The 24210-nt window shown below is 63.6% G+C and overlaps 3 protein-coding genes across 5 annotated transcripts; 2 read left to right on the top strand and 1 right to left on the bottom strand.

The window, feature by feature from the left end:
- The first annotated feature begins 853 nt into the window (after window positions 1-853).
- Window positions 854-6198, top strand: PLBD2 (phospholipase B domain containing 2). Its single transcript, XM_086474436.1, has 13 exons — window positions 854-940; window positions 2110-2408; window positions 2570-2663; window positions 2795-2953; window positions 3421-3521; window positions 3980-4194; window positions 4279-4373; window positions 4445-4605; window positions 4733-4828; window positions 5183-5254; window positions 5372-5524; window positions 5667-5829; window positions 5991-6198. The coding sequence occupies exons 1-13, from the start codon at window positions 854-856 to the stop codon at window positions 6156-6158; spliced, it is 1863 nt and encodes a 620-aa protein (XP_086330562.1). The 3' UTR covers window positions 6159-6198.
- A 2237-nt stretch (window positions 6199-8435) lies between these two features.
- SDSL (serine dehydratase like) lies at window positions 8436-11671 on the top strand. Its single transcript, XM_086474392.1, has 9 exons — window positions 8436-8527; window positions 9466-9503; window positions 9794-9980; window positions 10085-10124; window positions 10223-10362; window positions 10653-10741; window positions 10863-11090; window positions 11204-11328; window positions 11478-11671. The coding sequence occupies exons 3-9, from the start codon at window positions 9813-9815 to the stop codon at window positions 11669-11671; spliced, it is 984 nt and encodes a 327-aa protein (XP_086330518.1). The 5' UTR covers window positions 8436-8527; window positions 9466-9503; window positions 9794-9812.
- A 4845-nt stretch (window positions 11672-16516) lies between these two features.
- LHX5 (LIM homeobox 5) lies at window positions 16517-23359 on the bottom strand. 3 transcript variants are annotated; one of them, XM_086474306.1, is made up of 6 exons: window positions 23187-23359; window positions 21169-21392; window positions 20491-20676; window positions 19731-20008; window positions 18183-18348; window positions 16517-16884 (listed from the first exon to the last, which is right to left on the bottom strand). In XM_086474306.1, exons 1-6 carry the CDS (start codon window positions 23357-23359, stop codon window positions 16517-16519), a joined length of 1395 nt encoding a protein of 464 aa, XP_086330432.1. The 3 variants fall into 3 exon arrangements, with proteins under 3 accessions (XP_086330432.1, XP_086330433.1, XP_086330434.1); XM_086474307.1 differs by having other exon boundaries at window positions 20491-20544; XM_086474308.1 differs by lacking the exon at window positions 20491-20676.
- Between the last annotated feature and the right edge of the window lie 851 nt (window positions 23360-24210).

Genomic DNA, 24210 nt, shown 5'->3' with positions numbered 1-24210 from the left:
CCCCGTCCCTCTGCATCCCCGGGCTGGGGTAGGCCAAAGGCTGGACACCTACCCTGGGTGCTGCGCCCACCTAGCCCCTGTTTGGGGTGACCCTCTGAGACCGGGCGAGCTCATCACGGGCACGGCCGAGGATGCTGTCCCGGAGGGAGCAGCACGCTGTGTGCTGTGGCGGGGCAGGTACACCGCTGTCAAGCACCCGTGCACGGAGCTGCACAGCCCCCCAAGCTGGTGGCCCCATGACCCTGCAGAGGGGCCTTTGCTGAGCCACTGTCCCTCTCTGCACCGAGCTATTGCCTGGCCGGCGTACCCTGCCCCAGGACACCCTGCAGCCCCCAGCCCCGGCTGTGCCCGTGAACCATGCACGCCCCCACGCTGGGTTTTGGGTGGGAGGAGGCGGCAGCCTGGCCCCCTGCAGCCAACAGCGGAGCCCCAAGAGCCTTACGGGATTACAGGGTCCGTTTCCCACCCTGGCTGGTTTCTCACCGAAATCACACGCTGCTCTTCTCCCCAGAGAGAGAAGCAAGGAAGGAAAATAAAGACCCGAAGGCAGCGCCCGGTTTGGAGGATCTCCAACAAGAGCCCAGGTCCAACCTGGCACCCAAAGGCCAGCAGCACCCACTGGGTGCAAGCCCTGACCCTGCCAAGTGCTCCCAGGAGCCCCACTTTGCCCTGGGCATAGGCCCCAGCCCCGCAGGATGGTGCCACTTGCTGCTCAACTGGTTTTTCTGGTTTTAGGCCAAATTTTGGCGCTCGCAGCATGGCTCGGGCCCCTGCTCACGCAGCGGGTGCGCTGTGCTCCCACCTTGGTTTCTGCACCCATCTCTCAGGGTGTGGCCAGGTCCGGGGGGCCGCTATGGTCCTGTACAGCACCGAGCGCGGGAGTGGGGATGCGTGGGCACTGGGCAGTACTGGAAAATTAACCAGCAGCAACTGGGAGCTGGTGGGGCGTGCTGGGCCATGCCACGTGCGTGCATGAGCGGTGCCTTTGGGGTGCTGCCCTGCCCAGAATAGCCCCAGGCATGTGGCACCTTTTCCGGCTTGCTGCTGATCCAATCAAGGGCATTACCGGTCCCCTCCTGGGCACCTGGACGTGCCCCAGCAGCACCCCCACCCTGGTGTCCCCCGGCCAAGTCCCACCACCCCCCAGCACCCCCTGGGCGTCCCGGTTCAGTGTGGGGTCGGGAGCTTTGGGGTAAAGCTCCATCCCTCCTCCATGCTACCTGGCACCTTGCCGTGGCACGGCACGAGTGCGCCAGGCCTCGGGCAGGCGGCTGCGGTGGTTCTCGGGGTGAAACCAAGTGGGGGGTGGTACCGGGCCGGGCCATGGGGACTTTACGCACCTCATGGTGACCTTGCCACCGTGGGCGGGGGGCTCCGAGCCCGCTGCCCCCACCCCGCCGGGACACCCCACACCTTGGGGGACTTTGCCCGCCGGAGGAGCGGGGAGGGCAGTAAACAGGCGCCGGCCGGGATTGCACAAGGGTGGGGCTGCGGCGGCGCTGGGGCCCACGGGCCGGGCACCTACACCTCGTGGGTGACCCCCCACCCAAACCCCCGGCTGGGGCCTGGCACACACCCCCCCACCCCACGCTTTCAGCCTTCCACTGAGCTGCTCCCCACGGGCTGCCTCGGCGGGGGTCGGACCCCACGGGGGACACGCCAGGGGCCGGGTTCCTCAGGGGGAAGGGTCTCACGCGTGCTCTGCTCCCCAATGCTGGGACATGGCTGAGGGGGGGGGTGGGGGGTGAACCTGCGCGATTCTCCCGTGGGCGTGGGGCTGGGGGGCCGGGTGTGCGGGGAGGGGCGGGGGAATGGGGGCGGGGGGGGGCTGTGGACAATGTGCGTGGGGGTGGGTAGGGGGTTAGGATGGGGGGCCGAGGGGGTGTGCGTGAACCTGTGCACATCTCCCGTGGGCTTGGGGCTGGGGGGACTGGGTGTGCGGGGAGGGGGGGGGGGGGAAATGGGGGCGGGGGGGGGGGGGCATGGACAATGTGCGTGGGGGTGGGTAGGGGGTTGGGGTGGGTAGGGGTTTAGGCTGGGTAGGGGGTTAGGATGGGGGGGGCAGGGGGTGTTTATGGGGCGGGCTGCACCGCCTCCCCACGCCCGCAGCGCAAGCGGGCGCCACCCGGGGGGGAGGGCGTGGCCTTCTCACCGCCCCGCCCTCTAGCCCCGCCTCCGCGCCCCGCCCCTCGCCCCGCCCCCGCCGCCGTCCCCGCCATGGCGGCGCTGCGGGCGCTGCTGGGGGTCGCGCTGGCCGCCGCCCTGGCCGGGGCAGCCCCCGCCGTCCCGCCGCCCCGCAACGTCTCCGTCCTGCTGGAGCCCGGCTCGGGCCGGCTCCGCGTCCTGCCCGGCCGCCGTCCCGCCGCTGTCGCCTGGGCCAGCCTCGACGACCTCATCCCCACCGTCGGGTAGGGCCGGCCGGGGGACGGGGTCTGGCACGGAGCCGAGCGGGGATTGGGGAGGGGGGGGGGGGGGGGGGGGGGTCGGCTGCGGGGGAGCTCTCGCGGGTGGGGTGCCCCGTCACCCCCGTGCCCCACCGTGTCCTTGTCGTGTGTATCCCCCCCCGCAGCTGGGCCTTCCTGGAGGTGACCACCAACGCCTCGTACAACGACAGCCTGCAGGCCTATGCCGCCGGGCTCGCCGAGGCCGCCGTCTCCGAGCAGGTAAGGGGTGACCTCTCCGAAACTGGGGCCCCGGGAGGTGCCACGGGGGGGTCCTTCCCCTCTCCCCTGGCTGACACCCCCCCCCCCCCTACACACACACCCCCCAGTGACAGCGTCGCCGTGTCCCCCAGCTGATGTACATGCACTGGATGAACACCATGGTGGGCTACTGCGGCCCCTTCAAGTACGAGAGCGAGTACTGCGAGAAGCTGCGGGGCTACCTCGAGGCCAACCTGGGCTGGATGGAGGAGCAGATGGGGAAGGGCGAGGACCCCGAGTACTGGCACCAGGTGAGGATGGGGTAACCCCCCCCCCCCCCCCCCCCAGGTGAAGCCCCTACATCCCCGTGGGCTAACTGGGGGCTTTAATCAAGAGGAGAAGGGACGGGGCAGCGAGGGGTGCCTGAGGTCCTGGCCGGGCTCCAGGCGGGATGATGGAGATGTGGATCCTCCTCCCGTTGGGCCAGCAGAGGTGACTCGTGACTTTCCCCCCGTGACTTTCTCCCTGCTGGAGCCTCACGTGCCGCTGTTGGGGTGCACAGTGCAAGGCTTGGGCCCCCCTCCCGGCCACCAGTGCTGAGTCACGGCCCCGCTGACAATGACACTTCCCCCTGTGCCTCCTCCTGCCTCTGCAGCAGCGCCGGGACCCACCGGATCTGCTGCGTCCCCTGGGGAAAGGGGGGGAGGCTGGCCCCCAAAATCCCTCATCCCTCTTCCCCTTGGGAGCCGAGTGCCAGCTCTGTCCCCTGTCCCTGCAGGTGCGCCTGGCCCTGCTGCAGCTGAAGGGGCTGGAGGACAGCTACAACGGGCGTCTGGACTTCCCCCTGGGCAGGTTCAGCCTGTCACCTTTCGGCTTCCTGTAAGCTCCTGCTCTGAGGTGATGAGGAGTAGGGGGTGGTGGCCCCAGGGGTTGGGGTGCTGCTGGGGGTGGCCGTGGGGCGATTCCTGGATGTGCAGGGGCACCCAGTTCGGCTGCTGGTCCCCCTCACCCACCTTCTCTGGGTGCTTGTCCGCTGCTGCTGGGGCAGGATGGAGCCAAGGCAGGTTCTCCTCCTGCCTGGCACCATGGGCTGGGTGGTGGGTGCCCCACCCAGCCCTGCTGCGGCCCCCTGCCTCAGTTTCCCACTGCTGGGCTCACCCTTCCCTCCCTGCTCAGGCTGCCAAGGCATTCCTGGCACTAGCATCTGCACTGGAGTGGGATGGAGAAGCACCCTCCCACCCGGATGGAGAGAGGGACAGAGAGCTCTGAGCCAGCTCGACTCCTGGGCTGGGGTGTCCCCCACCTGATACCCTGTGTCTCACTTCCCCCTCCCCCAGCCTGCTGCAGTTGGGGGGAGACCTGGAGGACCTGGAATCTGCCCTGAACCGCTCCTCCCCACGGCGCATCCTGGGCTCAGGCTCCTGCTCTGCCCTCCTGAAGCTGCTGCCGGGCCATCGGGATCTCCTGGTTGCCCACGACACCTGGACCTCCTACCAGTCCATGCTGCGCGTCATCAAGAAGTACACGCTGCCCTTCCGTGCCTCGGCCAGCGGTGCGTGGGCTGGGCGGGGGGGGGGGGGGGCTGCAGCTGACACCCCCCTTCTGATGCTCCCCTGCTTTTGCATCCCCCCCCCAGGCAATTCTCAGATCCCCGGGAGCATCCAGGTGTTTTCTTCCTACCCCGGCACCATCTTCTCTGGGGATGACTTCTACATCCTCAGCAGCGGGTTGGTGAGTGGGATCTGGCCCTCGGCGACCCTTCCCCGGCCCCGCTGCCCTCCCCATTGCTCCCCTCCCCGCAGGTAGCGCTGGAAACCACCATCGGGAACAACAACCCGGCGCTCTGGAAGTACCTGGACCCGCGCAGCAGCGTCCTGGAGTGGCTGAGGAACATCGTGGCCAACCGCCTGGCCCGCAGCGGTCCCGAGTGGGCTGCCATCTTCCGCCGGTTCAACAGCGGCACGTGAGCGGGGCAGGATGGGGCGCGGGAGCTCGTCCCGGGGCGGGTGGGATGCTCCCCACGGACGGTGGGGATGTCTCTGGGGAGAGGCTGGCTGCTGGAGGGATGCTTCCCGCCTTCTCCGTGCCAGGTACAACAACCAGTGGATGGTGGTGGACTATAAGGCCTTCACCCCGGGGAGGGCGAGCCCGCTGCAGGGCGTGCTGACCGTGCTGGAGCAGATCCCGTGAGTGTCCCCGTTCCTCCCCGAGCCCTGGTCTCGGTGGAAGCTTTTCTTCCCGGAGCCCCATCCCCATGGGTTTGGGAAAGCCCTAAGGGTCCTGTCTGCCCTGGCCCAACGTGTGGGAGTTGGGTGATGGGGATGCAGACGCAGGCAGGAGCTGCCTGTGCTGCCAGTCTGCAGCTGAAGGCGCTCTGGGCCTGCTTGCGTGCAGGTGGTGGGTGCCCAGCACCCCTGGCTAGGGTGGGAACCCAGCGGTGGGGACCCCCACCTGGGCTCTCCCCCTTCCCAGCCCATTCCCCCTCCATCCCCGCTCGATTTCGCCATCTGCTCTAACGGATGCTCTTCCTCCTGGCGCAGGGGCCTGGTGGTGGTGGCCGATCGGACGGAGCTGCTGTACCAGCAGGGCTACTGGGCCAGCTACAACGTGCCGTGAGCTCCGTCCAGCCTCATCCCACCCCCCTGATGCCCCACAAAGGGAGGCAGCCGATGGGTGCTGACTCGCTGGGTCCTGACACACACACCCCCCCCCCTGCCCCGCTACCCCAGGTACTTCGAGGAGATCTTCAACGCCAGCGGGAACCCGGAGCTGGTGAAGAAATACGGCGACTGGTTCACCTACGACAAGAACCCCCGCGCCCAGATCTTCCGCCGGAACCAGACGCTGGTCCACGACCTGGACTCCATGGTCCGCCTGATGAGGTGGGTGTTCCCCAACCCCCCCGCCCCCCCCCCCCCCCAGGGTTTTGCAACCCTCAGGGGCGACTTTTTCCTCGCTATAAATTTATAAATGAATTCTTTTTTGCCCTGCTTTCACCGTGGCGCTCTCTTGGCCGCTTTGCAGGTCCAACAACTACCTGCGGGACCCGCTGTCGCGCTGCAGGGGCTGCGACCCCCCCCAGAACGCCGAGAACGCCATCTCCGCCCGCTCTGACCTCAACCCCTCCAACGGCACCTACCCCTTCCCCGCCCTGCGCCAGCGCTGCCACGGGGGCACCGACATGAAGGTGGGGGGAGCCAGGGCCGCCCTGGGGAGGGAGTGCTGGAGGTCCCCTTTTTTTTGGGGGGGGGTGCACCCCCTTCTGACAGCTCCCCTCAGGCTGTGTTGCCCCTTCCCTGTGCTGACTTGTACCCCTGTTGTTTTTTTTTTTCCCCACCCTGGCACCAGGTCACCTCCTCGGGCATGGCCCCCACCTTCGGGCTGGTGGCCGCCAGCGGTCCCGCCTGGGACGACGTGCCCCCCTTCCGCTGGAGCACGTCCCCCTGCGGCACCCTGCTGCACATGGGTCACCCCGACCTCTGGACCTTCCCCCCCGTCAAGGTCCGCTGGGACTGAGTGGGTGCCGCCGGCCTGAACCCGTCTGTCCGTCCGCGGGCGTCTGTCCTGCGCAGAGATCCCTTATGGGGGCGGGGGGCGGGGGGGGGGGGGGGCGCAGCTGGGCAGTGGGGGGTCACAGCGCTACCCCCTATCCCCGGGTGCAAGGGGGTGTCTGCTGGGTCCCCCCTGGCTCTTTCTGCTTCTGCCTTTCGCTGCGGCATCCCCGCGGTGCCGGCTGTGCTGTGCGAGGGGCCGTGCCCCCTCCCCGCCAAGGGGCTCTGGCCCCAGGACGTGTCTCTGGGTGCTGACAACTGGTTTGGGGGAAGGGCTCTTCCCAGAAAAAGTGGGGGGGGGGGGCCCTGGGAGTCTGGGGCTCGCCTGCGGGGCAGAGAGGAGGGGAGTGAGCTGGTTTGGCTGTGACAAATAAAGCGGTCTGCGCGCAACGGAGGTGGTGGCTGTGCTTTGCGCTCTGCTGAGGTTCTCTGGTGCCTTGTATAAGGGTTGGGGTCGCTGCAAGGGTCTTCTTCCCCCCCAAATTAACGGGGTGCTGCTTCTTCGGTGCCTCCCAGCCCCGGTGGGAGGGTGTGCAGCCAGCCAGGCTGGGCTCTTTCGGGATGCAGGTTGCTCCGGTTTCTCTGCTGCTGCATCAGGCTGGGTACCCGGCGTGGGGCAGAGCTGGTGAAATTGGGGAGCCTGGGGTGTGGGCTGGAGGGGGGCGGGGGTCCCCACTGCTCACCCCCCAGGATGGGGTGACTGTCTTCATCCCTTTTGTCTTCTACTCCTCTGCCACCTGTGTTCCCCCAGCCCCAAAACCCCCGTTGCAAAATCCTCTTACTGCAGCTCCCTTGATCCGCTCTGACTCGTTAGGAATAACGAGGTCATTATTGGGGGATTAATGAGCTGGTGCTTTGAAGGCGCAAGGTTCCCACCGGCGCTGGGGGCCCCTGCAGCTCACCAGGGGCTGCATGGGGCCGGGTTGCAGCAGGTCTGGGCTGTTGGGGTGCTGGCACCCCAAAAGCTGCGATGGGTGCCCTGAACAGGGTGGGGTATCCAAAACCTGCTGTGCTGGGTGGTGGTGGGGGGTGTTGCAGGTAAGGAGTGGGGTGGCAAAGCCTGTGCCCACGTCCCCCGGTGTCCCCATGGCGTGCAGGCTCCTGGGTCAGAGGGTGCTGCTCGGGGGGGGTCCCCGTGCCTCAGTTTCCCCGGGTAGGAGGAGGTCACTGCCACCACATGACGGGGCAGCGAGGAGGGACAGGCACATCGACGCCAAGGATGGGGCACACTGGAAATGCAGCAGCGGCTCCATTGCTGCTTCCCTTCCTTTTTTTTTTGTTTTCTTGAAAGTGGAAAAACAAACAGAAGTGGTTAAATATCACCCCAGCTGCAGCAGCCCTTGGCTGAGGCTGTGTCACCCGGGGACCCTAGCCAGGGGACGTGGCTGCGTGACAGCCTGGCATTGCCTTCCCCGGGGCAGGGATGGAGCCCAAGAGGGGTAAAAGGGGCGACAGGGAGGTGGGTGTGGGGCAGAAAGGGACCCTGGAGCACCCCAGGGCTGAGCTCATACGTGGTGCCCTCGCCGAGGGGGTCCCCTGCCGCCTCCCTGTGAGTGGTGGCAGGGGGGGCTTCTTGCAGCCCTTGCCCAGCACCTGCCACTAAGGGTCACCAGGGCCCATCCCTGTCCCATCCCCAGGGGTGCAGTTGCAGCCCCTCGCTCCGTGGGACCCCAGGGGAGCTGGAGCTTGTGTGCCGCCCGCCCCCCCCCCTCCCATCTTGGTGCCCTCGTTGAAGAAATCCTCATCACCCCCACATTTCCAGTCCCCTGTGTCCCAAAAGCGGCGCGGCTCAGTGCAGAGGCGCATGCTCTCTGCAGGCAGCACTCTGCTTCTATGCTGACCCTGCCTGTGCTGTGTGCTGTTCACTCTGAAGCCTAACGATGGTGTGAGAAGCAAGGAGCTAGCTCTTGTTGCCGCCAAAGGCCGGCTCTGTCAAGAACATCACGCCCTGCTTGGTGCCTGTCGTTAGCAGTGCTCTCAGGGGGGCTTTGCAGCACAATTTGGGTCAGAGGACTGAAATCCTCTATTCCAGGGTCTGTTTCGCCACTGTCTGCCCGGCAGCGGGGCAGAGCTGGGGGGAGTGGGGAGGTTCCCAGTGCACCCCATTTAGCTGTGTTGTACATGTGCCAGCTCGTGTGCAGTGACCCCCCCCAGTGGGACCCCCATGGAGCCACCACGAGGGGGACTGGACTAACTTTGTGCCGAAGTGGTCTCTGCTTTCAGAAATCCTCTTCGTGGGGTGAGGAGCCAGGGCTGGACCTTCCTCCGGATCCCACCTTCCTCCTCCTCACCTCCCAGGGACACAACCAGCTCCTTGGTGCAGAGGTAGGGCAAGTGCGGGGGGGGGACCTTTACCCTGGGGAGTGTCACCAGGCCTGGGTGACAAGAAGGGGTCCCAGGCTGTCATGGAGGAGAAGCGGGGTGGGGGGGGTGCTCTGCCTGCTTCGCCTTGGGGACTGCTGGACCTCGGCTCTCAGCCAGACTCTGAAGGGATCCCTCTCCAAGGGATGCTCGTGGGGCACCTTTGCAAGCTGTGCGGGGACTGTCATCGTGTCCCCATCCTCCGTGACCCCTCCTGCCCGCAGGGTGCCTGGCTTGGCCAGCCAGAGTTGGGGAGGGGCTCATCCCAGGGGGCTTACCCAGCTGGGAGGGCTGAGCCCCCCTGGAGATGTATATCTTGGAGGGGGGCCTGGAGCTGCTGTGGGGCAGGGGAGCTTGGCAGGGTGGGCATAGGGGTGCGATGGCTCGTTTGGACGTGAGGGGGGGGGGGTGGTCTTGGCTGTGTGCTGGGGCTGTGGGGTGCACTGGCTGCCCTTGCTACACCGGGGGTCTGGGCCGAATGGGCAAAGTCCTCAAACCCTTTGGGACGTGTTTGTGGCTGGACCCGAGAAGAGCTGATGCTTGTCCCCAGTTGGGGCGGAGGAGGCAAACCCTTAGGGACCCCCAAAGTCGTTTGGGAGTTGCCTCTGCCCCCCCCCCCCCCCCATCTCCTGGGCATGCGAAGGCTGCTGGGATTTGGCTGCGGAGGGGCTGCACGTGGCCGATCCCGCCGGGACACCCGGCACCATGCCCGGGCCACGGCCGGGCGTTTTCGGCACGGATCCAGCCCCGTGGTTGGAAAAACCCATTCAGCGCCGAGCAAACAGCCGGGGCCAGGGTAATGTTTAACCCTGCCCTTCGTCCTGCTGCGTGGCTGAGCAGGGGGGCTTGGGGACACGACGTCACCTCTCCCTCCTCTGTCCCCCGAACTCTGCTGCTGCTGAGGGCCAGAGGAGCTGGGGGCACGCTGCGAGGCCCCACGGGACACCAGGTAATCCCTGCCGTGGGGTGGCCCTGGCTGAGGTAGAGGACAGCGGGGCACTTGGGGGGACACCAAGGGCTTGGGGACCAGGAGGGTGGAGGAGGCGGTGGCCCAGCTTGTCCAGGGGCTCTGGCAGGGAGGGCCCATAGCTGTGCCCCAGGGGGGTCGGTGCTGCTGGGGACACTGGGGACAGCCTTGTCCCTTCCAAGGGGCTCCTGCGCCCCTTACCGAGCCTGGGGTGGGCAGGGGGGGGGCTGCGGGGTTGAGGACCAGTGCCTCTCCCACCTCTCCCTTGGCAGAGCATCCACCGCGGGGGCCATGGCAGCCCAGACTGGTGGGGGTGAGAAGCCCTTCCACATCATCTCACCTGTCCTGGAGAGCCTGCCCTTGTCCCAGGCAGCGGGCACCAAGGTCTACATGAAGCTGGAAAACGTCCAGCCCACGGGCTCCTTCAAGATCCGGGGCATTGGCCACCTCTGCCAGGAGGTGAGCGAGGGCACAGCGTGAGGTGGGGGTTGCTCCTGCCCTTACGGGGGGCACGGCAGGGGGGACATAGCTGTCCCCTTCTTCCCTTCCCTTCTGCCTTTCAGGCTGCCAAGAAGGGCTGCCACCAGTTCGTTTGCTCCTCAGGTAATTGGTCCCCGAGCTGGGGCAGGGGGAGCTATGGGGGATGCTCATGAGTGATATGGGGGGGTGTCGAGCTCTGCCTGACCCCCTGCTTTCTGCAGGGGGAAACGCGGGTCTGGCAGCAGCGTATGCGGCCAAGAAGCTGGGGTTGCCCGTCACCGTCGTGGTCCCCAGCACCACCGGCCCCGCCACCGTGCGCAAGCTGGAGGAGCTGGGTGCGGAGGTGGAGGTCTCCGGCCAGGTACCCCCGCGGCAGCCCCCTAAACCTGGAGGGGACCAGAGGGAGCTGAGCCTGAGCTCCACCTGCTCTGCGATGCCGGGGATGTGCACGGCAAACCCCCTCCCAAAACGTCCCCCTCCTGCATCACCTGCACCACGGCCCTGCGGCAGCGTCACCGCAGGGACCCCCAGCTCAGCCCAGTGCCCTGCGTGGGTTTCTGGTGTCCCCTGGCCCTGGGTGACAAGGGACCTATCTCTGGGGTTATGAGGGCTAGATGCAGCCTTGCTGAGCCCCCGTTTCCCTCCCCCCAGGTGTGGGATGAAGCCAACAGCAGGGCCCTGGAGCTGGCACAGACCGAGGGCTGGGTCAGCATCCACCCCTTCGACCACCCCTTGGTGTGGTGAGTGCTGCCAGGGCTCAGCTCCTGCGTCCCTGTCTCCGTCTCCGAGGTCTGGGCTGGCTCGGGGTGCCCCTGGGCTGCATCCTCCCCCCCCCACCCCACCCCACCCCTCGTCCTGCAGGCAGGGTCACGCCAGCCTGGTCCGGGAGCTGAAGGACTCGCTGGAGACCAAACCGGACGCCATCCTGCTGGCAGTGGGTGGCGGGGGGCTGCTGGCGGGCGTCGTGGCCGGCCTGCACCAGGTGGGCTGGCAGGACGTCCCCATCGTCGCCGCTGAGACTCGGGGGGCCCACAGCTTCCACGCAGCGCTGGCGGCCGGCCGGCTCGTGTCCCTGCCCGCCATCACCAGGTGAGCTGGGCTTTGTGGGAGCGGCCGTGGGTGCAATGAGTTGGCAGGTCTCAGCCCCGCTCACTGAAGGGGTCTGGGATCACCCTGACTGCCTTCCTCCCCTCCTGTCCCAGCGTGGCCAAGTGCCTGGGAGCCAAGAGAGTGGCAGCACGGGCCCTGGAGTGTGCCCGGGAGTGCCAGGTCATCTCCCAGGTGGTGGAGGACACGGAGGCTGTGCGAGCCGTGGAGCAGTTTCTGGGTGAGCAGAGGCCACCCGGCCATGGCAGGGGTGACAGGGACACTGCTGGGTCTTGGCACTGCGCTGGGACGTGCCGCAGTCAGGGGGCTGACGGGGACGGGGCTGGGGGGGGACACGCTCAGCGTGTCCCCCCGCTCTCACCCCCACAGATGACGAGAGGATGCTGGTGCAGCCGGCGTGCGGGGCCGCCCTGGCCCTGCTCTACACGGGGCGGCTGCAGCGGCTGCAGCGCGAGGGGCGGCTGCGGACCCCGCTGGCCTCCGTGGTGGTGGTGGTGTGCGGGGGCAGCAGCATCCAGGTGGCCCAGCTGCAGGCCCTGAAGAGCCAGCTGGGGCTGGAGTGACACCCACCCCGAGGAGGGGGAACGAGACGGAGCCTGGCTGGAACCAAGGAACTTGCTTTCCTGCCAAAATAACCAAAATAAAGCCCTGCTGCGGGGCGGACGCGGGGCTGGACTCCTCCCGCAGATTCTGCCCCAACCCGCAGCACCCACGTAGGGATGGGGAAACTGAGGCACGCGGGGAGGAAGAGACTGGGGCTCACACTGCGGGCAGGGATGGAGCCAGGGCCCTGCCCGCACCTCCCCTGCCCGTCCCAGGGCAGGACTGGGATACACACATCCCGCTGTGCCCCTCGGACATGCCGGGCAACCTCCTCCGCACCCCCCAACCCTCGGTCCCCCCTCTCCTCCCTTCCCTGCTCCTCCTCAGGCTGTTTGGACTGCAGCTCCCCGCCTCAATTAGCAAGCACTCCCTCTCTGACTAATTACTTTGCTACTGTCTTTATGCATTATTATTCTAATGATTATTAATTATTACAATCTTTTCCCGTTCCTGCCGCTCTGTCTGCGGTCAGAAGAGAACAACACACACGGACCCGCTTGTAACGGTGATTTATTGGCGGAGCTCCCCGCCTGTGTTTAACACCCGCGGGCTCCGAGGTGCACTGACATGCGTGTGTGTCTGTGTGTACCCCATCCTGGAGCCCCCAAGATCCCCCTTTTTCTCCTGTCCCACTTTTTTTCCCTTTTCCTCCAGGCTTTCCCCCTCTTCCCCATTCCCACTCTCCACTGCTGTGGTTGCTTTTAGGCCTTTGCTACTGAACCTCCCCGGGGGTTTTGTGTGTGTGTCCCCCCCCCCATTTCTCCCCCCTCCTTCCTCCCATCCGCTGGCCATGTGGGGTCTTGCCCCCACTGGGGCTCCCCAACCCTGACTGCTCCCCGGTTCCCTAGCTGAGACCATGCCCCATGTAGGGCAGGGACACAAGTCATCTCCTGCCCCAAACCCCTTCTCAGCCTCCTCCTCCTCCCCTTCAGAGCAGAGGGGGCTCAGCCCCAGGACTATCTCAGACCCTGGAGCACAGGCATCCCCACACAAAGCCCTTTCCCCTGAGCGCCTGCTCCAGGACCCAGCTTCCACCCCCCAAAAACACCCTCCCTGCCTTCAGCCCTTTCCCCTCTCCCCCCCATACCTCCCACCAGCCAGGCCAGCCCCCCAGATGCTTCTTGGAGGCCAAAACCCCATAAATCAAAACTCTGCCGCTCCATCGCGAGCAATATCTTATGTAAAAAGGTGTTTCCAGGGAGCACCAAAGGCTGGAGAATCCTATTACGAGGCACACTATTAATTATAAGGAGTCAGCCCAACCTACTCCAGCCATTTTTTATCCCAGGTCCAAAACCTGATTACTTTCCACCTTCTGCAGACCTTCCCCTTCCGAAAAAAAGAAGGGAAAAAGGTCAGAAAAATAAAAAAAAAAAATAGCATTGATGTTTGCCCAACAGCTTTTGAAAATAAGTTTATTCCCAGGACAGAAGCTGCTCTGCTGGGGCCCGGGGAGAGCCAGGAGTTGCAGTGGTGTTTCCCCAGCGAGGTGCCATGGGAGGGTTATTGCTGGGGGGTGACATGGGAACGACCGTGGGGTTTGGGGTGACTTCCCTGAGCACCCCAATGGGAATCTGTGCCTTCTCCTCGCCTTGATGAGGGAGCGCTTGGGCTTTGGGTGCCAGCCACGGGGGAGGACTGGGCTTTGGATGTGCCTGGCAGGGACATGGGGGTGCAGGTTATCTGGGGGACACCATGCCGGGGGGTGACATGGCCCTGGCATGGTGGGGGTCACTCTGCAGCTGGAGGCAGGTGTGAGCCCTGGGTGCTGGTGCCTTCCTGAGACTGCTGGGGCGATGGGGACCCTGGCTGTGATGGGGACCCACGTCTTGGTTGTGGTGCTGTGCCCTGACCCTGGCCGCAGTGGGGACCCTTACCCCTGTTACAATGGGGATCCTGGCTGTGACGGGGACCCCAGCCTCCACTGTGGTGCTGCACCCTGACACTGCTTGCGATGGGGACCCCAGCCCTGGCTGTGGTTGAGGCCAGCTCCGTGTCCCACAGCCTGGATCCGACCCTTTGCCTGACACTGCTTTCCCCAGCCACCAGGTCCCTCTGCCAGCGCCAAGCTGTGGGTGGGTGTTTGCCAGGACGGGCGAGCACGGGGCAGCAGCAGGCCCTGGCCCGTGAATTGGGGGAAGGTTTGGCTCCTGCACCCAGCTCTGAGCTGCGGGGCCCAACCCGTAAAGCTCCTCCATGCCAGCAGGTCCCTGCTCGGATGGCTGCTCCTGCTGAGCCCCGTCCTCCTGCATAGAGAGCCCTGGCCCCTGCACGGGAGGTGGCAGCTTGGAGCACGCCAGAACCGTCCAAAATCACTCCTGCAGCCTGTCCCCTGCCAGGGTCCTGGGAGTGGGGTGCCCCAGCAGCTAATAATAATAATAATAATAATAATAATAATAATAACAATAATAAAAAAATAGCAGCAACCAGTGTTTACCCGGTGAATGACCTTGTGCTCCATTTTATAATCCTCAAAAGGGTGCTGGGAGGGAGTAATTTAACAACCCATTGCTCTGTCCTTATAAAAAGCGCCCGTTACCCGATGACATTGACAGCCTGGAATGGGTGGAGCAGAAGGGAGTGGCTGGCTGCAGCCCTGCCTCAGTTTCCCCACCTGTTAAAATGGGAGAAAAAGTCTTTGCTTGGTGGGTGATGAGAATTTAGTGTCTTTGATGGCCCCAGCTCCTGGCTGAGGGATCCCTTGGGGCTTGGCCTGGCTTGTTTGCCACCCTGTTATTAATGCTGGTAATGGTATAGGAAGGATAAATTCCACCACTTGGCTGAACAGAGAAAATATGCAGAGAAGTGGCTGGCTTTTCATAAATCATCGGTGCTCCGTGCTACAACCAAGCCGGGACTTAAAATTCAGGTCAGGAGAGAGGGACTCTCGTAAGCCAGCGAGGGAAGGTAATTTATTCTGTTTATATCTTTTTACTGCAAGACAAGCGGGGGGGGGGGAAACTCTGCCATGATTTTGCATTTTAAATATTAGTTCAGAGCTGCAGCCTGCCTTGGACTTTATTTATTTTTGCATCTCAGAAAACAAGAAAGGGAAAGCAGGAGAGAGGAGGCGGAGTGGGCTGGGGTACTGGGGTGCTGGGGGAGGATACCCCCCTCCTGCCTGCCCCTGGTGGCTGCCAGTGAAAGATGGGGCAAAAGCTGCTGATGGCGTTCATGGACACCCCCCTGCCCTTGATGTTTGTGTCCCCCAGCAGCCCTGCTGACCCCCCTGGCCTTCTCGTGTCTCCCCCACAGGGATGCTCTGCCAGCAGGGCTGTGGATGCCTCTGGGGGTGCCCTAGAGGGGGGGAGTCTTGGGGGGGTGCACATAATACCTTCCCCCCAGGAGAAAGAAATGATGCACTGGGCTGTCTGTGGTGCGGGAAGGTGCTGAGCTGGGTAATGCCCCCCTCCTTCTCCCAGTGCTGGGGTGATGGGGGGAGTGGTGGGGCCTGGGGTACCAGGTGGGTGATGCAGCAGCGTCAATTTGCACGGGGGCCATGGCACCCATCCCACCCAGGGGACTGGCGGGGGCTGCTCCCCCAGACCCCACGCAGGGCTGGGGGACAGCGGGGGAGCAGGGCAGCCCTGCCAGCGTCTCTTGCTGTCTTGTCTTTAAAAAAAAAAAATAAATAAAATGAAAGGGACCAGGTGACCGAACAGTAGGTAACTAAAAGGTTTTTTATTCACATTGAACAACAAGAGCCATTCACACTAACAGCCTCCGCAAGAGGCAGCGGGGACAGGAAACCCACGACGCTTTCAGAAAACAACTTTTTTTCTTTCCTTTTCCATTCTCCTTCCTTCCCCCCCCACCCCCCTGTAACCTCTCACCCCCCTCCCCAGTGCCACCCCCTCCCCACCTTCAAAATAGAAAAATTCGGAGCCTCCGATGACTAAAATACAATAAATAATCATTAAACACAAAAACATACTTTATTTGTTTCTCCTTTATACAAAATAAAGAAACTAGAAGCAAAAACTATAATACATCCTTAAATTGGCGGAGCCTCCGGGAAACGTTGGGGTGGGACTTGGCGTTGAGGCTCGGGTTTAATTTCTGCTGTTGTGGTTGCTTGGTTTTGTTCTGGGTTTGGGTTGGGGGTTTTTTCGTTATATTTTTCCCATTTCTGCCTCTTTCTGGTGTCTTTTCTGCCACGTGGGAGCCCAATCTCAGCCAGTCACTGGGGCAGCCCTGGACCAGGCCCCCCCACCCCCACCCCCCTGCTACCTATCACCAAAAACCGGGTCCAAACCCGCCTTCTCCCTGGGGATAAAATGGGAACAACCAAAACAAGGGGAGGGGAGGGGCCGGGGGCGGTATTCCTGCTATTCCCCTTTCCCCACCCCCATGATGCAGAAGGGGATAATTAAAAAGGATGTTAATTAGCAGGGGGGAGCCCTGCCCCAGCCCCCGCCTCCCCAGGCGCTGCCAGGGTGGTGGGACCTGTGTCCAGGCGAGTTCAGCTTTGGTCCGAGGTGGTGGTCCCGACGCCAGCAGGGGGGTTCTTCGGGGCTGGGCACCATTCATTGCCCCCCCCCCCCCCCAATGTTGGGGGGAAGGTGGTGGGAGGGGGAGGTAGCGGGGTGACCCCAAGGTCCCGGGGTGGGGAGGTGTTCTGCAGTGACAGGGGGAGCAGAGGGGACGCAGGGATGCGTTTTGGCATTGGAGAGGGGGGGGTGTCTTTATCCGGCAATAGTGATGTGATGCGCCCTGGTCCGGGGCAAAGGGGGGGGACACGCGTGGGCTGGGGGAACGTGGGGGTGTTGTCCCCCTCCGCACACGCACGCGTGCCCGTGCCAGGCCTACCACACCGCCGCCTCGCTGAGCTCCGGGTTGGGGTGCGAGAGCGCCCCGCTGTAGCCGCTATTGCTGGACATGGAGAAGGGGGGGCTGGGCCCCCCGCTGAAGACCTCCCCCGGGATGGGGTGCAGCGAACCGGTCATCCCCGGCTCGGGGCTGGGGGTGTCGGGATGCGAGATCATATCCGTGTACCTTTGGTTTTCTGAGGAGTGGTGTCCGCTTAGGGGGGGCTCCAAGGGTCCCAGGGGCGTGGAGCCAGGTCCTGAGTTCTGAAGGTAGCTGGAGTCGGCCGGGGACTGGGCTTGGGAGGGTGGCCCGTGGGGGAAAAAGTCATAGTTGCCTCCCGGTCCGTAGTAGTCACCTTGGTAATCTGTGGGAGGGGGGAGAAAAGGATGAAGCTGGTCCCCCGGCGCCAAAAACCTTCTTAAATCCCACCATGCCTCATGCCCAGCCCTGTCCTCCCCCCTAGGCCAGCGTGGTCACCCGTCACCCTCTCCGAAATACTCTGCTGGCTCCTGGGGTGCGGGGCCCAAAGGGCTGGCTGCAAATTTGAGCCCAGGGAGAGAAATAAGAACATCCTAAGGGCTGCAGCGCTCATCACCCTCTCCCTGCCTGGCCGGGTGGGGGGGAGGGAGTGGGGCGATATAGGGGGGCAAGGAGCCCGGGGCTGGGGCAACTGGTGGGGGGCAGGATGTGCTAAATTTAACGTTTAATTAATGGCGGGGCGGATGATATAGATATATATATAAGGGAATGAGGAAAAGTGTATATAAAGGGAATGGGGAAAAATACCTATCTATAAAGGGGAGGGGGGGGGAAATATGTATAAAGGGAATGGGGAAAAATATGTATAAAGGGAATGGGGAAAAATATGTATAAAGGGAATGGGGAAAAATACATATGTATAAAGGGAATGGGGAATAATACATATATATAAAGGGGATGGGGAAAAATACATATATATAAAGGGGATGGGAAAAAATATATGTACTGGGGAAAATAAATAAAACAAACATACATATAAAATGGGGGGGGGGGAGATATACTGGGGGAATTATATAGATGTTTAGCAGGCTGCAAGGGATCTAGAAACTAGCTGCAGCGGGGCAAGGGGTGCCTGGAAAGCCCCTCGTCAGAGGGGAGGCTTTGAGAATGCAGCTTACGGGGGGGTTCTGCACGGAGCCGGGGGGAGAGGGGAAGCGGCGGGGCCGCCCCGCTGCGCCCATCCCGTCCCGTCGGGGCGGCGGGGGGGCCGGGCCCGGCGACAGTGCCCCTCCATATGCTGCGGGCCCGGGAGGTAATTGGAACAACTGCGGCCTGAAAGGGGCACAAAAGCCCCGCAGCTGGGGCTTTGTTCGGGGGAGAGGGGCCCTCACAATGTGCCCGGCGGGGCGGGGAGGGGGGGGGTGTGCGTGGGGCTGCGGGAGCGCACACGCGTGGGTGTGCGCGCACACGTACCGCGGCGACCGCATCCCCATCCCCATCCCCTCGGGGCGCCGGGCGGCTCCGCTCCCGGCGGAGCGGGAGAAGGGGGGAAAAAAACAACAAACCAAACCCCAAAACAACCAAACCCGGCGAGAAGGGGAGGAACAAAGGGGAAGGGGAAGGAGGAAGGAAGGAGCGCGGGGGGAGAAGGACGGGGCAGGGTCCCCGCGGCCGGTCCCTCACCTCCGTAGTACGTGTAGGGCGTCGAGCCGAGCATCTCGGACTCGTCGAGGCGGCCGCCGAGGGGCCGCATCCTGCGCGGGCTGCGGAAGAAAGCGTGCCGGCGGGCCCCCAGCGCGCTCAGCTGCTTCATCCGCCGCTCCTTGGACCGGCGGTTCTGGAACCAAACCTGCCGCCGGGGCCGGTGTCAGCACCCACCGAGGATGGGGTACCCCCCCCCCCCAGGTTTGGCCGAGGAAAGGGATGGAAACCTTGTGCTCGCCTGGGAGGGGGTGGGTTTTCAATGATCCCCCACTCCTGCTGCCAATAGCCCCAAAAGGTGCACGGCCGGGGGGGGGGGACACACACACGACACCCGCACGAAATAACGAGGTTTATTAAAATTCTGGTGCCCCAGCCACAGCCCCATGTGAGCACCCTCAGCCTATCTGTCCCTACAAGGGAGAAGGCAGCCAGAGGGTATGGGAAGAAGAATTTTTCCCTTATAGGAGGGGAAAGAAGAGAGGAAAAGAGGGAAGGAAAAGGGGGAGAGGAACTCCAGATAGCGGCAGAAGTAGGTGGAAAGTGGGGAGCAGGGAGATGAGCACCTGCTGCGGCGGGCAGGGAGTAGGAAGAAAAGGCGGCCAGCGAGGATGGGGATGAAAGAGAAAGGGAAGATGCAGCCGCCTCTCCATGGGGCGTCGCGTCGTTCAAACCACATGGCCTCAGCCCACGCACGCCTTTCCCTTGGCCTGGTGGGGTGTCTGGGTTATTGTCCTGCTCCCCTCCGTGTCCCCCAGGGACAGGGCAGCTCAGGGGAAGGAGCACATCACGCTCCTCTGGGGACTCCTGCTCCCTTCTGCCGGGAGCCGGCACTCACAGCTCTGCTACCAGCGAAGCCGGAGAGTCCTCCCCTATTAATGCCTCTATTAAAGCCCATTAATCCCGACATTTCCACAGGGATTTTCTTCATGGGGGCATCGTGGTAAGACAGTGCTGGGCTGCCTGCAGAACGCAGTGACTTCTCCTTGCTTCCACAAGGCCAGAGCATCCCTCTCCCAGGCACGGTGGGGGATCCTTCCCCAAGGGAAACCAAACCAGTGAGGCAGCAGAGGAGCTTGGGCCAGCTCGTATTTTGGGGCTGGTTTTCATCTCTTCCCATGGGGTTGGTGTATTAAAGCACAGGGTGGGGGATCCCTGCTCCTGGTGCAGGGCTGGGCCTGGGGTGACGCTGGCAGGGGATGGACGGACTTTGCCTGTCCCCGTTTCCCCAGCCCGTGAGACCAGTCTCAGTGTCCCAACCCCTTCCCAGCATCTGGGGGAGACTGTCATGGCCTTGAACTATCTGGGCTCCCACCAGCACCCCTTCTCCTTCCCTCCTTGCACGGGTCCTTTCCCTGTCTCTGCTCTCTGTGAGAGGAAATTGCCCTGAGAAGCTCTGATGTCACCGGAATCTCGGTCTGTGGTGTGAATGACGTCACTGGCCAGCCCCATGACATCACACTGCCAGGTGGGGAGGGCTCTGGCAGGGCAGGGAGGGCAAGCCGGGATGGTGGTCTGGGGCTGCCCTACCTGGATGACTCTCATGTTGAGGCCGGTCTCCTGGGCCAGCTGCTCTCGGATGTGGCGGGTGGGTTTGGGGGTGGCGGCGAAGGCAGCTTTGAGGGTCTCCAGCTGCTTGGCTTTAATGGTGGTGCGGGGCCCCCTCCGCTTGGTGCCCGAGTTCTGCTCCTCGTTCTCGTTGTTGGTAGTTTCCTTGTCCGAGGAGGTCGAGTTGTCCGTTTCCTTGGTGTCGTCCTGCATGGGGTCCTGGAGATCCGGGGACAAACTCCTGTCTGTACATGAGGACACTGTAAAGGAGACCCAGAGAGGAAGGAGGGGGCGGATGACTTAGGGGAGAGATTAACCCCCCTCTCTTCTGCCCTCCCCGGCCCGCCCAGCCCAGCTGCTTTCCAGGAGAGGGGTTGGGGGGTGCTGGAGAGCAGCAAGGGGTGCAGATCACCTCTGCCCCCCTGATACCCCTAAAGCATCATCCCCCCAACATCCTGCAGAGCTCCGGGCCCCACGCACCGTGTCATGCCCACCGGGGGGAGCTGGGGAGGGGGCGATCCCCCAGGCCCACCGCAGCCCCCGGCGCTCCCCCTCTCCCCCCGCTGTGCCTTTCACACCGGGAAGCGGGATGCGCCGCTGGGAAAAATGCAACCCTGGGGGGGGTCTGGGGGGGGGGTCTCCAGTCACTGCCTTGAGCCTGGCTCACCGCCCCCCAACCCCAGCCACCCCTCCCTCGGGGACCCTGATGCCAGCAGCCCCCCCAAGGCCAAGCTCTACTCGCCTCGCTCACAGCAGCGGCCCCACTGACTGGCGTGGCAGGATCCGGCCCCGGGTGCTGGACGGAGAGAGAGCCCACGGAAGGGGGTGAGCACAGGCGCCCGGCATGGCTGGGACAGCAGGAGTGGGCCTGATCCTGCTGTCCTGACGCAGAGACAGCTTCCAAGGAAGTCAAATGGGAGCTTTGCCTCTGGGTGAAAGGAGGCGAAGGATCAGGCCCGCGGCGCGGGGGGACCCGGCACACTCGCGGGGTGGGGTGGGGGGGGCTCTGGGGTCAGGCCCCGAGGATGGTGGTGGGGTGCTCTGGTTCCCCACCACCCCGCATCCCCGCTGCCGTAGGGGCAGGAGCTGGGGTGGGGGGAGCGGTGCTGCGGGGCCGCACCTCGGCCACCGCCAGTCCCACGCGTGTCCGCGTCCCGCGTGGGTGCGGGTGTCACAGAGCCTTCCACCCGGCTTGAAGGCTTTCACCCTCCGTTCCCTCGCGGATTAAAGGTGTGTGTGTGGGGGGGGGTGGTCGGGCTGGCTGAGGGGTGCAGCCCCTCACCCCGCAAAGCCAAACCTCCTTCCCGGCCCGGCGGGAGGTACCGGCAGCTGCCCGGAGCGGTCGGACGCTGCCTGCTCCTGCCTGTACGAGCGGCAGGGATGCGTCCCCGGGCGATGCGGCGGGCTGAGCCGCTCGTACCTGAGTTGAGGCTGCCTTCCTTCAAACTGGGAGAGTTCAAATAATCCTCTTTGCAAACAAATTTGTTTTCGTCTATGATATAGAGTTCCTCGCCCGTGGAGAGCTGCTTGTTGCAGACCATGCAGGTGAAACAGTTCAGGTGAAAGACTTTATTCCGGGCTTTCCGGACGAGGTCGCTGGGGGAGATGCCTTGGGAGCAGCCGGCGCATTTGGTACCAAACCTCCTGGAGAGGGGGAGAAAAGCGAGAGCTGGGAGCCCCTGTGGCGATGGGCTGCGGGAAAGGGGGGCCTTTATACCGATCCCCCCCCTCCTCAAAATCTCACAGCGGGAGCCCGATCCTCCAGCGTCTGTCGCTGGGAGATTCGGGGGAAGCAGGGGATTCGCACCCCTTGCCCCTTTGGGGCGAGGAGGAGGAGAGCCTTCAGCCCCGCGCAGCCCCGCTCGCAGGCGCAGGGATGGGCTCCGAAGAGAGCTCGGGTTTGGGGTGTGTGTGTGTGTCCCCCGGGACACACACATGAGCATCCTCGACCGAATTTGGCTCCAGAAGGGCCGGAGGGGAGGGGAGGGCGGTGGGGGTTCCCTTCTGCGCTCCGCGGGGGGCGGATTTCGTTTCAGCCGGTGCCTCCCGGGCGGGGAACGAGGGGCTCGGCTTCGCTCGGCGCCGGCCTGAAAATCCCGGGGAAAAAACGGGGCTAATTACGGCCAGAGAGACGGTAAAAGGGAGCGGCGGGTGCGGGGGGAACTGCGCACCCAGAACAACAACGGGCGGCCGAGGAGGGAGCTCCGCTCCCAGAAGCATCCCCCAGCCCGGCGCCGGCACCGTCCCGCTCTCCCAGGAAGGGATTTTTCCTGGTCGGGACCAGCGTTTTGGAAATCTCCGATTTTCCTTCCTTTCGCTGGAGGCAGAGCGGTGGCGGTGGTTTTTTTTTGTTGGGTTTTTTTTTTGGTTTTGTGTTTGGGGTTGTTTTTTTTTTTTTTCCCCAGGAGATGACTTTTTAAAAACAAAAAAGAATTTCCAGGGGAAATGATATCCCGAAGGAAAAAAAAAAAAAACAACCCAACCACAACAACAAAAAAAATCAAAGCAAAATAACCAAACAAAAAACCCACACAAAAAGAAAACCCCTAAACAAAACCAACCAACCAAAACGGAAAAAAAAACCCAGCAAAATCAAACCCTCAAACAAATAGACGTTAAAAAAAATGCCCACAAAACCCAGGAGCGGAGGCTGCCGCTGCCGGGTCCCCGGGGGAACCGGGGCTGACAGGCCCTGAGGTGCCCACGCAGGGTCCCCCCTTTTTCCCCTCCGGTCTCAGCACAACTTCTGCCTCCCTCGCTGCTCCCCGTGACGTTGATGTAGTGAGAACATTAGGAGTCATAAGTCATCCCCCCCCCTTCCCATCCCGGCCCCTAATTTCCTCATCGGCACCTTATCGCAGTCATTAGGGGCGTTTAAGGAGCCGCGGAGCCCCGCCGGGGATGTTGGGGGGGGGGGGGGGGGGGGGGGCGGTGAGGGGGAGCAAGCTTTTGGCCACCATCTTCACCGGGGCCTGCGGTCCCGGGAGGGGGGCTCGGATCGCCAGGCCAGGCCCCGGAGCGGGGGACACACGGCTGCCGCCGCGATGCCCACCGGGGCCTGCCGCGACGGGGCGGGCGGTGGCACCGGCGGAACGGGGGCCCGGTGCTGGCGGAGGCAAGGTCATGGGGAGACTGAGGGGGGGGGGGGGGCTCAGCCTCGCCGCCCCCACCTCAGGCTGCAGCAGCGGCCGTAGCGCAGCCATAGCCCCCCTCTACACCTCCCCACCCCGGGGCTCCCCCGGCCCGGGGGGGGGGCTGCTTCCCCGCCGGAGCGGTGGGGCAGGCTCGGTGCGGATCCCCGGCAGAAAGGGATGGGAGGGGAAGAGGGGAGCCCCCCGCAAAGCTTCGGAGGAGACCCCAGGGAGGGGCCGGGCGCGGTGTGAACCTCCGCACCCTCTCGTCCCCGCTGGCGGTGTGGGGTGGAGGGGGGCAACTCACCTGAAAAAGTCGTTTTTGCAGTAGAGTTTGCCTTCCCTGGAGAAGCATTTCTCGGTCAGGTTGCACTTGCACTCGCAGCACTGGACGCATTTGATGTGCCATGCCCTGTCCAAGACGTTCAGCAGGAACCGGTCCAAAATCGGCCTCTCGCAGCCCGCACAATGCACCATCATAACCTCCGCCGGGCGATGGAGACGCGCAAACGAGAAGTCAACCCCGCGCCGGCACACGGCGGCGGCTCAAAAATGCAGGAAAAAAAGTAAAATAAAATAAAATGAAAATTTAAAAAAAAATTGAAGAGGGAATAATGCAAAATTCAAAGGAGGGGAGCGGAGCGGCTGTCAAGTTCTTCCCCCTCTTCTCTCCGGAGCCTCGGCGGCGGGAGGGAAAAAACGATGCCCCAAAAAAAAAAAAATAATCCAAACCACCCCCGAGAAATAATAATAGTAATAATAATAATGATAATAACCCCCCCAAAATCCCCTCCCCCGGTCCCTCCGGAGCGCCCCGGGAGCCGGCGGAGCGGCGGCCGCGCTGCTGGCGGGCTCTGCGGCAGCGGGCGCGGCGGGAGGGGTGCATGAACCCCCCCCCTGCAGCCGGCAGCCCCGGTGCCTCGCTGTGCTCCGCCGCCGCCGCGCCGCCACTCTCATGCTGTCCCCATCGCCAGCTTTGTCCCCCGCCTTAGTAATTCGCGCATCCTTATTCAGATTTGGTGACGTCGGGGCCCGCGTCGCCCCGGCTGCGGCCAATGGGAGGGCGGTAACCATGGCAACCTCTTAATTTATAGCATATCTAAATTGGCTCCAGCCTTGTGCTTGGCACAGAGGGAAAAAAACAACGCGCCTCTATTGTTGAGGGTGGCTTGTACCTGTGCCGCGAAGTGAGTATGCACCTGGCTGGGGGGCCGGGGGGGGGGACACGCTGGAAAAAAACCTGGTTTCCCCCCAGTTTTCCTTTTATTTTTATATATTTCTTTGAAAACGATGCGCGGGGGAGGGTTTTGGGGGGGGTCCCAAGTTGGTCT

The sequence above is a fragment of the Leptosomus discolor genome, chromosome 16 (genome assembly GCF_034619465.1).
Source record: "Leptosomus discolor isolate bLepDis1 chromosome 16, bLepDis1.hap2, whole genome shotgun sequence".
Classification (NCBI taxonomy): domain Eukaryota; kingdom Metazoa; phylum Chordata; class Aves; order Leptosomiformes; family Leptosomidae; genus Leptosomus; species Leptosomus discolor.
The sequence above is the reverse complement of the archived record's forward strand: the minus strand, read 5'-3'. Positions and strand labels throughout refer to the sequence as shown.